We start from the raw sequence: 13,948 nt of genomic DNA on the forward strand, positions 1-13,948 counted from the left end.
TTAGCTTTACTATATCTACACCATATATGTGCCATATAAAATTAAGAATACAGTAAGCTCTAAAAACTGTTATTTTAACATCACCTGTGCACACATAAAATTTACGTGCCAACATATTTGCCTGTGGATATAACTTACAGCTCTGGCGCTGCACATTATCATTATCATTTAGATAATTTCTAATAATGTGACCCAAGTAATTTATTTACCACATTTAATACTTGGTCACCTAAATAAAAAGAGGGGAAGTTTTGCTTAAGGTCCTATTTAGTTTTAACAATCATAATTACACTCTTTTAATATTAAATTTAATACCATTGTTTTTGACTATTCATGGCTTCTTTATAAAAAAAAACTAAATAAAACGAGTTCTGTATGTAGCATAACATATGAATAAAATATATATTTTTATGGTCAATGTAATGACATTGGGAACTTATTATTTGGTCGAAAGAAAGAAAAGTTTGAAATTAGGCTATTTTGCTAATGTGATTGTGTACACATGGAGAAAAAAGGCTACATGATAGCCTAATACATGTTCTGTAATAGCATAACTAACTTATTTTATTCAGTAGCTTGGACCAATCTGTTTCTGTCAACCCTCCATCTCAATGAGCCGAATGAAGTTAACACGTAGAAGAAAATGGAGAACAGGTGACAAGAGCCACTGCCTCAGAAGAACAACATTAAAATCAACAAATCTACACACCGAGGCACATTTTCACGGGCTGAAGAGCCTAGTAATAGTAACAGGCGCTCTGGAAGCGTGTTGACAGTCGCGAAACGCAACAAACATCGTGGCGTACTGAACGCGTTGAGTCGGAGCGCGGGTCACGTGACTCCAGCACAGGCCTGCTGTCTGTTGTCAGCGGACGGAGAGGGAGGAAAGAACATGGCGGCTACGAGCGACCTGAAACGGGGCGCCGGGCGTTCGTTTTGAGCTTTCTCGCGTTAACCGAGACCGGGGCTCCGCGGGACTAGTGCATTCTCACCTGCACGGGATCAACTTAGCGGTGGTGCCCGAAATTCCGGGTTTGGTGCGTGTAAAGTGCAGGCAAAACGCGAAACTGAAGAGAATAGATTTTTATCCATAATGAGGGGGAGACGAGGCAGGCCGCCCAAAGCGCAGCTGATGCAGGAACCCTCAACGGGACCGATGCGCGGTCTGAGACCCCGCCGGGGCTTGCGGGCGAAGGTGAAAGTTACCTCCGATGACGATTATGTTACCCCTAAACGAGGGATTCATCATCATTCAACACGAGGCCGGAGAAAAGCGCGATCCGCGGTATCGAGGGGCAGAGGAAGAGGCAGGGGAACGGCCAGAGGCAGGGGGCGGCGGAACACCGCGAGCGGAGTGGTTTACGACGACCACGAGAGCGATGAAGATGATGAGGATGCGGTTAGTTTGAGATCAGAAGAGGAAGAAATCATTGAGGAGCCTCTGACGGATGAAGAGGAGGAAGAAGAAGAAGAAGAGGAGGAGGCCATCAACGACGAGTCCGACTACCTGGAGGAACTGGACGAATTGGAAGAAGATGATGCGAGTTACTGCACGGAGAGCAGCCACGGCAGCAACGCAGGTACGAGCGATCTACATCGATCTCAGCGGCGACTTATCCGTGTGCAGCAATGAGACTGAAAACAGCGCTCTTTTGTTGACCAAAACACTCAAAATGGACCCTGGTGCTTTTCTATGCTGGCAAAGGCCGCGGGTTTAGCATGTAGCATTAGCGCGGTAGTCATTCGTTGTGATAAAATTGCAATAGCGGGACGTTATCAAGATGCAAAAAGCCGTATAATTAAATATTAAACTTAAAAATCCCATTGTACACCAGTAAAGCATTTTTTAATGTCAACAAAAAGTTAGCTTCACTCGTCAATTATGTATTTGCTAACGGTTAGCCTGTTAGCATATTAAATCCAGACACCCTCTGCATTGTGTTTTAAATACTTTTAAATCACTCTCTCTTGTTATGTGATTATATGTTTCAACGGGTTTAGACTGTAACGGGATCTCTTTTTAAACTTACGTATGAGCACACCAAAAGTTAGTTTGCCCGTCATCTTGCTAATTGATTTCGCGCTGATAAGATAATTTGTTAATAAAACCAAATGCATATTCCATAAACTTTGATAAAAGTACGGTCGAGTGTTGCATTTAGGTGTTTTACTTACTATCCACCCTCATTTGCATGAGGCTATGGTTGTCTGACTGGTGTTTTGGAGCACGTAGCCAAAGCTGAAGTGCAGCTAATGACAGGGCAGCATGCGGCCGATTGTTTTGAAATCCAGCGCCAGTGCCGTTGCACCTGACGCGGGGAGGACGTTTAATTTCGACCCGCTACTGTGTCACTCTCGCACATGACGTCATAGTTCCATTTATGTTGTAGCTTATGAAGGTTTTGCTGCTGTTAGGATGATTTACCCGCCTTATGAGAGATAATTAGGGTTAAAGCATTTTTAGAGTGATGGATGAGGTATTAAACCTCATGTTGTCTATTTGAACGTTTTAAAATGTAATTTATTCCTGTGATGGTAAAAGCTGTGTTTTCAGCATCATTACTCTAGTCTTTGGTGTCACATGATCATTCACAAATCATTCTTATGTGATGATTTGATGCTCAAGAAACATTTCTCATTATTATCAATGTTAAAAATAGTTGTGCTGATTAATATGTGTGGAAACGTGATACATTTTTTCAGGATTCTTTAATGGATAAAACCGTTCAAAAGAAAGACATTTACGAAGTTACAAATCTTTTTGTGTCATCATAAATATCTTTACTGCCACTTTTGATCAATTTATTGTGACCTTCTCGAATAAATTATTAATTTCTAACCCAGCCCAAACTTTTGAAAAGTGCTGTGCATATTAAGTTTTTTTCAAAGATTAAAATATATTTTTATAGAATTTAAGTATACCTTATGCAGATTTCTGTGTTGTTGCATTAAAAAACATTTAGATGCTGGAATCCTGTACATGCATTAAATACAAGATTCACCTGATTCACCTGTTATGTGCATGCAAATTGCAAATGTTATCATCTTTTTCCTTTGGGAATCAAAAAAAAATCTAAATGGACTCCAACACTACCGTCTCACTTATTTTTAACAAATAAAACAAAGTTTCTTTATTACATGATCATAAAATTGCGCTGGGACTTTGTTTTCCTCCTTGAAAAATTCATGTTGTCTTTAATTTGTAGAGCACTCACATCCAGCAATCAAAACTGATACTGATTCTCTGTTTCAGCAGGTCGTAAAAGACCAAGACCAAGGCGACCACCTTCTCCTATTCTGGAGCAGAAGGAGATTCCTTCTCTGGAGCTGCCCAGTTCCTCCGAGGACCTTCTCATTCCCAACGAGCAGCTACTCAACGCATCTGCTGTTTATGAGGTCCTTCGCAGTTTCAGTACAGTCTTGCGTCTCTCTCCGTTCCGTTTCGAGGACTTCTGCGCCGCTTTGGTCGGACAGGAGCAGTGCACGCTGATGGCGGAGACGCACGTCTGTCTGCTGAAGGCCATCTTACGTGAGGAGGACACCTCCAACACCACTTTCGGACCCGCGGACCTCAAAGACAGCATCAACTCCACGCTCTACTTCATTGACGGTATGACCTGGCCAGAAGTGGTGCGTTCATACTGCGAAAGCGACCCCGAGTATCACCACGTGCTCCCTGACCTGGAGGGCGAAGACTACCCGTTCAGCCCTTTGGAGAGCAAAGTCAAGGTCTTGCAGTTCTTGGTGGACCAATTCCTCACCACCAACCTCGCCCGCGAGGAGCTCATGTCCGAGGGGGTCGTTCAGTACGACGACCATTGTCGGGTTTGCCACAGGCTCGGCGACCTCCTGTGCTGCGAGACCTGCTCGGCCGTGTATCACCTTGAGTGCGTGAAGCCTCCACTGGAAGAGGTGCCCGAGGACGAATGGCAGTGTGAGATTTGTGTGGCGCACAAAGTGCCCGGCGTAACAGACTGTCTGACAGAGTTCCAGAAGAGCCGGCCGTACATCCGGCAGGAGCCCGTTGGTTACGACCGACATCAAAGAAAATACTGGTTTCTCAACAGGAGGATCGTTGTGTGAGTACTATTTGTAATATATTATGGATACAAACTAATGAGAATCTGGTGTAGATGTAAAAAAAAAAAAAAAGCCATTTATAAAGTAGTTCGTAAGTGCTCACTTTCAAGGTGTTTAATTATTGACCTGTGTAATAATAAACAAGCTATACAATAAGGTCTCATTTGTTAACCATCGTTAATGCATTAACTATTATAAACTAACAATGGGCAATATATTTTTACAGCATTTATTAACATTTTGTTAATGTTAGTTAATAAACATGTTCATGTTACTAGTTCACAGTGCATTAACTAATGTTAAGATACAGCATTATGCAAGATATGTTGAGATTAACATTAAGGTTAAAGGAATAGTTCACTTTAAAATGAAAATTCTGTCCTCATTTACTCATCCTCACGTTGTTTCAAACCTGTATGAATTTCTTTCTTCTGCTGAACACAAAAGAAGATATTTTGAAGAAAGTTGTTAGCTAAACAGTTGATGGACCCCATTGACTTCCATGGTATTTATTTTCCTACTATGGAAATTCATACAGGTTTGAAACAATTTGAGGGTGAGTAAATGATGACAGAATTTTAATTTTGAAGTGAACTTTTCCTGTAATAAATGCTATACAAGTATTGGTCATTGTTAGTTAATTTTAACCTAAGGAAACCTTATTATAAAGTGTTACCATAAATTAATAAATAAAATGATATTTTCTAAAGACTTGATTCTATCGTTCATGCATTGACATATTTGTGAACATTATTGTTATAACTATAGGCCAAAGTTTGTGAATAAACTTTGATGTTGGCTTGAGAAAGCTTGAACTTTGAAAGCGGGACTCGAACTCGGGTTGCTTTGTGTACAGCTGCGGCAAATATGTTGTTTTGTCAGCTTTGGTATTCCATACCCACAGTGCTATTGCTTCGATGTAACCGCTAACCTTACAACAGTTATTTTGTCTATGGGTCATAACATTTCGAACAGATTTTTGCTTGTTCTAAATCAGATACAGATAAATTAGCACAAGTAAAATAAGATGTATTTCAATGCATTAATGAGAGAGCGATTGCGTGTGTGTTATTCCTACCGTCTCTATTAATTGTGAAGCTGTGGGTTGTAGTTACTTCAAAAGAGGAAAAATCTATGCTATAATTGTTCAGTTTCTAAGCTACTTTGACAAATCACAGGATTGGGTCGTCAATGAAAATTTCGGTGCATTACTAACATTTCTACCTAGATTTCTGAAAAAGTGAAAAAACATGGGGTAACACTTTATTTTACAGTGTCCTTGTTACATTTTCTACGTGTAATTACTGTAAATTGTGCATAATTACATCCAACTCACCCTAAACTAAACCCTAATCCTAGCCCTATAGTAAGTACAGTATATGTTGTTAATTGATATTACTTAGTATAATTACACTGTAACAAGGACACCTTAAAATAAAGTGTAAACAAAATATGGTTAAAGTTCATATCGTGCCTGTGTTTAATGGATGTACCTGATCCGTTTCAGAGAGGAAGATGGCGAGGATGAAAATAAGCAGACTTGGTACTACAGCACTAAAGTCCAGCTAGGGGAGTTATTGGAGCTTATGGATAAAGGATTCTGGGAAAATGACCTCTGCTCCGTGCTGGAGGAGATGAGAGAGGAGATCCACTCTCACATGGACATTACCGAGGAGCTCACTAACAAGGCCCGTGGGAATAACAAGGCATACCTCACCGTTGCCAATGGTAAGAAAATATATGAAACAAAGCTCATACATACCATTTTTATTAACGTCTTGGAATTACAAATTTTTTGGGATATGCAAAGTGAGACAAACTGTTGGTAGGTATCGATTATTTGCAAGGATGAAATCAAGTTTGTTTCTTACTTTTTTATTATGTTAAAAAAAAAAAAAGATGCTGATATTGTTTATTATTTGTATTTCCTTTGGGAATCATGAATATCAGTTATCGTTTTAATACAGCATACACAACCACTGAACGTTATGAGCTAAGTTTTTAAGCAGATGACTGGTCATTCCTGGATGTCTGACTAACTGAGTGACGTATTTATGGACATGCATGTTGTCTGAATCAACATGATTTTATTTTGGAAACTGTTCATTTTAGCAATCCACACTCATTTTTCCCCTTTTCTAAATAGTTTGTGACTCTGCTGGTCTCTTGTCTGCTCTGTGGAAGTGGGATTTATTTAATTTCTTTAAAGTCCCTGTAAAGTCAAAATGAACTATGTGTTCTGAGTTTGTCATATCACAGAAAAATGTGTTATTAGTAGGGATGGGGCCGATCCGATCCAGTATCGGTATCGGCTCCGATACAGCCATTTTTGCCGGATCGGGTATCGGTCAGACGAGGCCGATCTAAATCCGATATTGTGTGTTTACTATTGTGTTATTGTTAAGCCCCACAAAAGTATTATAAAGCACCATTAAGTGTTCGTGCACTATATTATAAGTGTTCTGAAGCCATTCTATAGTATAATGTGAGATAGAAATGAATATTTAAGTCATTAAATTCAAGATCACGTAAACTGTTCCCTCCGCTGCGGCTGTCAATCATTCTTCATTCAGCATTCAACAGCGCGTCGCGTTCGGTTATGACAGTCAACTCGATGAAACTCTCCAAGATGATTCAATTACTATTATTATACTTGATCTGTAGATAAAGCTCTATGGTTTCGGATAAAATGACTATCTTGCTGGACTTGCTGTACCTTAATCATGTTACTTTTTAACGTGTGTCTATTAGATCACAACACTGGAGAGCACTAATTGTTCTTCAAGCACACAGTAACTGAAATTTAAAACTGTTAAAAGAAAAGGCTGAATAAACTATTGCGTAGATAGATACTGTACAATACACTACGCATCAATATGTCTTTCCTTTGTGCGTTGAACTTTTCAATGCGGACTCGACGCGCTGCGCGCTGTGACTCCATGTTGCTTCAAGCGCATCATTCTGCGCTCGGGATGCGCATAAGCGCTTTGTGCCGCACTGTATTGGAGTCTTTCATAATCATATCATAATACTTTTGCGCAATGAAAGATTATTAAATGTCCCATCTATCATATGTTGCTGCCTCAATAAACAGCTGTGCTATACATTACAAAAAATGTCTTAATTTTATAGTAGCTAGACTATATATAAAATAATTTATCTTTTTGATTTTTGTTATCTTGTTTTTTATGAATGTATTTTACAACAATACAAACAGCAATGTGTAACGTTTTACCAGATTTGGTGCTGGTGCCTACACTTATTGTCAATTATTTGTTTCTAACCTTATACTTACCTCAAGTTGCCTTTTGGGACATGCATGCATACATATCATACTTGCCTGTAGAGAGAAGTTTATTGCAGCATCATATAAAATCAACAATAATGATAATAATAATATTAAAGCAAACACAGCTCTGGTATCGGAATAGTATCGGTATCGGCCGATATCCAAATTCAGGTATCGGGATCGGATCGGAAGTGAAAAAATGCGGATCGGTGCATCCCTAGTTATTAGACACCCAGCCAAATTTGAATGATAAAAAAAAGCCGGCAAGTACATAAAATAAGCTATCAAAATCTTGAAAAAATGAGCAGTAGTCTCTGCTCTCAAACGCTGAGGGTGTGTCCGCTGGCTGCGCTGAAACCACACCCACTCGTGGTAAAGCTGCCGTCGCCACAATCAACTGTCACCCGCTACAGCCAGAATGGATGCTCCTAGCAGCTTATTAGGTTAATTATAACATAAGTGCACAAGGCAACTTACACTCATTGGTGTGCACGCACTGCCGATGATGTCACCAGTTGTCGGCGCGACGGGAGGATGAAGGCCGAGGCGGGAGATAGTCGGTTCGGCCCCATTCACCAGTAACAGCGGATTATCAGTGAATCCCAGTTGTCTCCGACGAAAGTTTATAAAACTATCCCGTGTAAAATGATCACTACAGAGGCGGGTTTTGGTGGTGATCCTCAGCTCTCCATCAAGGTGGCTCTTCACATAATTAATCCACCTCTTCTTGATGTGATCGTATTTAGTGAATTTAAATAAGGACACCGATCTGTTTTGTACGTGATCGCATCCAGGTAGTACGCATTTCCATGACGAAGACATAGCTAACTAGCAAACTGTAAGCTGTAGTAACTAATAATACTGACAGTAACTCGCGATTGAGCGGTAAACTGATGCGAATGTGCTCTATTTATATTGTTAGGGGAGCGGCCAGCCTCAGGGGCTCCAGTGCGTCATCCGGTAGGGGGGGGGGCCAGGAGCTCAGGGGCCCCAGTGCGTCATCGAGTACCCTTTCCGTAAAATATCCGTAAAATATCAATGGTGAAAAATTGTTTAACGGTCTAACTCCACAATTCAGTACTTCACAGTTCTTTGTAATATGTTTTAGCAATACATTTCTAACATTTATAATGCGTTTAGAAATTTTTTTTTTATTGCCTTTACAGGGACTTTAAGTTAAACTTTCAGCTTTTTTGTGTGGAAATGACAGCAGCAGTTATTTTTCTTAAGTATGTGGGCATTTTTTTGAAGTATTTATTTATAATGACAGCATATGATTCCAATACTAAGACCCTACTTTAATTAATGCTCAGTGAATTTACCAGTAATTAAATTATGCATGACTTTTACACATAATTAAATTAAGTCTTTTCAACAAATATAATTTATTTAAATTGACTTGTTTTAGTTATGTTGAACAAACTTAATTCCTACTAGGTTTTATCAGAATATATGCACTTTTAAAGTTGTTTTTTCTTTTTGTTTTGTTTTTTGAAATACTTTCAATACTATTTTATTGTAGTATTAAATTTTTTATTGCATTGCATTGCATTACTATATAATTCCATTACACATTTCTTTGCTTTAAATGTCTGCTACTTGTTGTATACCAGGAAAAGATTATAATGATAATAATAATAATAATAAAAATTTAAACATTTGCAGAGTACTAAATTAAATAAATAACATGAATGGATGAAAAAAAAAAAATCATGTTGATTTTCATACACCCGTTTATGGTAAAACATACTTTTTCACATGTCCCATTGCAATTAAGGACTTCCATTTCACAAAAATTATTGTGGTTGCCTGCACTGTACTTTAGCAGTGACAAAAAGAAAATTGTGTCATTTTAATTAACTACATTCAGTGACTATTTGAATCAATAATAGTTAATGTGAAGGAATTCAAAATGATGAATTCGGATGAAATTCTAATGTGACTGTAAGGTGTCTTTCCGCTCAGCTATTTTTAGCAGTGGAAAAGCAGCTCCACCTGCACTGAAGTGAGATTCATCTTGAAAAGTTTTTGTGGGAAAGTATTTCACTTGCTGCAGATGTTTCATGCATCTTTTGCTTCCTTCATGCAAACTTTGTTTTCATGTGGTTACTTGAATGCTTAGTTAGTTGGGAACTGGTAAGTTGCAAGTAGTTATTTTTCAAAACTTACAAATAACTTGTAGGCCCTTGTATGTCAGTGATTAACCAGCTTAACTTGTTGACATATCTTTAGGCTTATGAAATGTTGATGATCTCATTTGATGTTAATAGGAATTAGGAACAGATTTGTTTAGGGATACACATTGGGCAGCTGTTGTGGTGTGTCAGTCCCGTTAAGTGGGTGAGATCTTGAGAATATACTTCTATGCATTTCCTCCAGATGTGATCTTGGACCGCCTGAAGACCAAGCAGGAAGCGGAGCTTGAAGAGGTGAAGCGACGGGCAGCGGAGGAGGCTGAGAGGGCCAGACAGGAATCGAAATCAGGATCTGGTGAACCAGCTGTGACCGATCAGATGAACTCGAACGGATTGTGTCCACAACAAGACTCCAGTAATGGGAATGTGATGAATGAGCAAACTTCTGCAGACGGTTAGAGATCTTTTTATGCCTCTATTAGCTGTGTTTACCTGATTTTGTGTTTTTGATGTCGGTTTTAATTGTAAGTACATCTTTCTAATAGAAGTAATTCAGGCACACTTGTGATTTGGGGTCTGTTTAGTAGTAATTGCATCTTGTACTTTTTTGTCTGTGAAGGGCTATTTATCATATCACACATACAACATCTTCAGTATATTGATAAAATGTTAGAATGACATTTCTAATTTACAGTCCCACTGTCATTGAAAACCTGGAAATATTAGGACATTTTCAATTGTTTTTTGGGCCTTAAACAAGTTATTGAAATTTCTATTATGAATTTCCTTTTTTTCTAGTTTTACTCTACTCTTAATTTTGCTTCATTTTTGATTATTAAAACATTATTACCCTTGTGTAGTGATTTTTTTTTATTTTATACTTGCTAAACACTATCTTTTGTCAAATTTTAGCTTCAGTCTCAGCTGTTCCAGTTGGTGAGGTGGGCAGCACCACCAGCGTTCCTGAGCTAGCGGCATCCAGCTCAACCATTCCGACTAAAACTGACTCCCAGAATCCCATAGGGAATGCAGTAACATCGTCTTCCAGTGGTGAGGAGGCAGGGGAAGGGACTGATGGGGTGAAAGAGTTGGCAGGTACAGCAAGTTCTTTTCTTAATGTTCAAGTCACACGCTGTTACATTAAGACAGTCCTAACTAGTTAGCTGCAGTTGATTTCCAAGCTAGAAACAGATCTTCCATTTTCTTGTTCTGAAACAAAGACCCTCCTGGCACAAGAGACCATTTACTTTCCCCAGCAACCTTTGCTCAACAGTGCCGTCTATAAAGCAGCCCTGGATCTTTGCCATTGTCTTTAGTATATCATGTTTACTGAGAGTATAGAGCCTATCTGGATTTTTTTGAATTGGATTTAACAAAGTTTACAATGGTGTACTGATATATACTGCAGTGTTGATGATTTACTACTATATTATGTTGGCTGTGGCTAGAGTGAAATGCTAGTCATTTTTGCAATAATTGTATGTGTATTATGCGAGTATTCTACTCTCATTATGGCCATTGCTAATGTATCTCATGTATATTCTGTCTCTGATTCTCCTTCAGATAAGATTTCAGAGTCTGCTGCTCATGGTGATGGGGATTCTGTACTAGAGACTGAACCTGCACAGACAGTGGATGAGAACAGCTGCAGCAGTCATTTCTCCATCTCTGAATGCCTGCGAGGTCCAGAAGAGCCTGACCTGGTGGACCGATCCTCACAATCTTCTCTCAACAGCCAAGATGATACAGGTTTCAATGCACCTACATACACAGAATATACTTTTAAATTTGTTATATATGTTTAAAATTTGTTATACACAACTTTTCAAAAGTTTGGGGTTATACATGTAATTTTTTTTTTTAGGTGAGGGTAAAGCTAATGGAGATAGCGCAAAGACTGGATCTTCACGCATGATTACACGACTCCGGAACCCTGATAGCAAGCTAAGCCAACGCAAGGTCATGCAGGACAAAGATGGCAGCTCTCAGGATGGTAGCAGAGCACTTAAAGAGGTAAGGCTGTTGTCTTTATTATTGGTGACAGATTACATCTTGTATAGATTTTGTTGATGTTTTGATGACAAAATAGATTTTTGGTCATTAGTGGTATTTGCTAAGGCATGAATTAGTATTAGTATAAAGATACCATAGGTCTTCAACAAAAAGTTACATAGTTGCTAAATCTGTAAATCTTTAAATCATGTCATTGATATTTCAGACTCCCCCACTGTCGTCATTTGGCTCCTTTAAGAGAGATTCAAACAAGAGCAGTGGCTTTTTCAAACTGGGCCATGAGGGCAAATTTCGGGTCTACCACAACCAGTATAGCACTAACACACTTGCCCTGAACAAGCACCAACACCGTGAGGACCATGACAAACGCAGACATCTTTCCCACAAGTTTTGCATGACTCCTGCTGGTGAGTTTAAGTGGAACGGGTCGCTGTACGGCTCCAAAGCCCTAACTGTGTCCACTCTGAGATTAACCATCATCCAGCTGGAGAACAATGTCCCTGCTCCTTTCTTGCATCCCAACTGGGCGTCACACAGGTGAAAGTCTTACAATTACCAGTAGGACTTGTTTTTATTTTAAATATGCTAAAGTTTCCTAGAAGAAGCATTTAACCATGTCATCCTGTGACCTTTTCCATTGCTGTAGGTCAAACTGGATAAAGGCTGTCCAAATGTGCAGCAAGGCGAGAGAGTTTGCTTTAGCTTTGGCCATTCTAGAGTGTGCAATCAAACCAGTGGTCATGCTCCCTATGTGGAAGGATTCTCTGGGGCACACAAGGTCAGTTTAAATGAACCTACAATCTTTTGATTCTAATTTATACAGAATTATACTACGAATGCAATATGGTGACCTCCAATGCGAGTGCAGACAGTGAAGTTCACACAATCTTGCCCGTTAGAGCTGGGTAGGATAGAAAATATAAAACAATATATATCTAGCAACTAACAGTTTAGAAATTTCCTTCAATTTCATTGCTATTTGTTTTGAATGCCACTTAAGTTATGGCATCTGATGTTATAGCTGTTTTGAAAGTCTCCCTATAATAGCAGCATTTACAAATCCTCAAAGTATAAAATAGTTAAAGTATGCATGTAAAAGTATTATGTAAACATCAAAAAACTCAAAAGTTATAGTTTGAAAGTCATACAGGCCAGACAGATAGATGAAAAGATGAAGTGTTTAAAGTGTGTCTGATCAAATTTGAGTTTGAAATCATTGTTGACATTGTCAATTTACATCTATAGGATTTTCAGAGATATGCATTTAGATAAAAAAAATTCTGATTAATAAATCAGAATAGGCTAAAGCATTGTGTTGAGTTTTGTGGATGAGGAATTATGTGGGATTTTGGGCTTGTTTGATATCAGTTTGTTGGCTTTAAGCTAGCACAATTGTCATGTGCAGTTTATTGTCAAGGAAATTAAATGCTTTTTTGCATGTGTGGATAACAGTAACTTAATCCAGTAATATATTTCTGCACATTGTTGCTTCCAACCACAAAAGCATCCATTATTTTACTTCAGCAAATTCTGTGCTGGAGGCTTTCCGAAAATGTACAACGAGTCACCTTTATGTCCCAGTTTTGGTGATCTTTCTTTTTCCGTTTTTTTTGTGCTTCATCTTTCCGCAGGTTTCATCGCATGACCTCTGTTGAACGGGAAGAGAAGGAGAAGGTGAAAAAGAGAGAGAAAAAACTAGAAGATGAAGAGACTATGCAGCAGGCCACATGGGTGAAGTACACTTTCCCCATCAAACACCAGGTACATCTGAACACTTGCTAGCTTGAGCGTTTTATTTGAGCATTTTAGGAAATTACATTCAGTAACTGTTCAAACATCTTCTGTAGGTGTGGAAGCAGAAAGGTGAGGAGTACAGAGTAACTGGGTATGGAGGTTGGAGCTGGGTGAGTAAGACGCATGTCCATCGCTTTTTCCCAAAGCTACCTGGAAACACCAACGTCAATTACCGGAAAGCAATTGAGGGTATGTTGTTTGCTAGTACAGAATATTAGAACTATCTGGGAAACAAAAAAAGTTGTTTTTGTCCGAATTTGTCTGATAAATCTTTTTTTTTTTCAGCAGCTAAAACTGGAATGGACAATCAGGCATCTCTTTCAGAAACACCAAGAACTTTGGTTAAAACAGATGAAATTTCCTCTGAAAGTGTGCCTGAAAAGGATAGTGTCCAGGACACATCCCTGGATTATTCTGAAGAAAAGCTATCTTTGGAGAAAGATCATATGTTAAAAGATGAAGAACAAGTTGAAGAAAAAGAGAATGAATCGGTTAAAGAGAAGTGTGATGAGAAAAATGAATCGGTGGAAGAAATGGACACCAGCACTCCAAACTCTGTAAATGATGAAAAAGGTATTTGAAAAAAGTTTTACTCTTCGTTTTCACAGCCCTTTTTTATGTACTAAGGACAGTACAT

General features: G+C 38.8%; 1 protein-coding gene across 22 annotated transcripts in view; it reads left to right on the forward strand.

Moving 5' to 3' along the window:
- Positions 1-622: 622 nt before the first annotated feature.
- The window catches only part of bptf (bromodomain PHD finger transcription factor), a 36,177-nt gene continuing 22,851 nt past the window's right edge, over positions 623-13,948 (forward strand). For 7 of the 22 annotated variants that reach the window (XM_077211936.1, XM_077211932.1, XM_077211945.1 and 4 more), the window contains exons 1-12: positions 862-1,580; positions 3,254-4,079; positions 5,588-5,808; positions 9,749-9,958; positions 10,417-10,599; positions 11,068-11,253; positions 11,369-11,517; positions 11,723-12,054; positions 12,164-12,295; positions 13,149-13,278; positions 13,365-13,500; positions 13,597-13,884. In XM_077211936.1, the coding sequence (XP_077068051.1) occupies positions 1,094-1,580; positions 3,254-4,079; positions 5,588-5,808; positions 9,749-9,958; positions 10,417-10,599; positions 11,068-11,253; positions 11,369-11,517; positions 11,723-12,054; positions 12,164-12,295; positions 13,149-13,278; positions 13,365-13,500; positions 13,597-13,884 (3,280 nt within the window). In that variant the 5' untranslated portion in view covers positions 862-1,093. Of the gene's footprint in view, positions 1,581-3,253; positions 4,080-5,587; positions 5,809-9,748; positions 9,959-10,416; positions 10,600-11,067; positions 11,254-11,368; positions 11,518-11,722; positions 12,055-12,163; positions 12,296-13,148; positions 13,279-13,364; positions 13,501-13,596; positions 13,885-13,948 lie in introns of all 22 variants that reach the window. The other 15 variants (XM_077211933.1, XM_077211946.1, XM_077211944.1 and 12 more) reach the window with 6 other exon arrangements.

Source organism: Siphateles boraxobius, unplaced genomic scaffold (genome assembly GCF_051911475.1).
Source record: "Siphateles boraxobius isolate OS27281-9 unplaced genomic scaffold, OSU_SipBor_1 66, whole genome shotgun sequence".
Taxonomy (NCBI): Eukaryota; Metazoa; Chordata; class Actinopteri; order Cypriniformes; family Leuciscidae; genus Siphateles; species Siphateles boraxobius.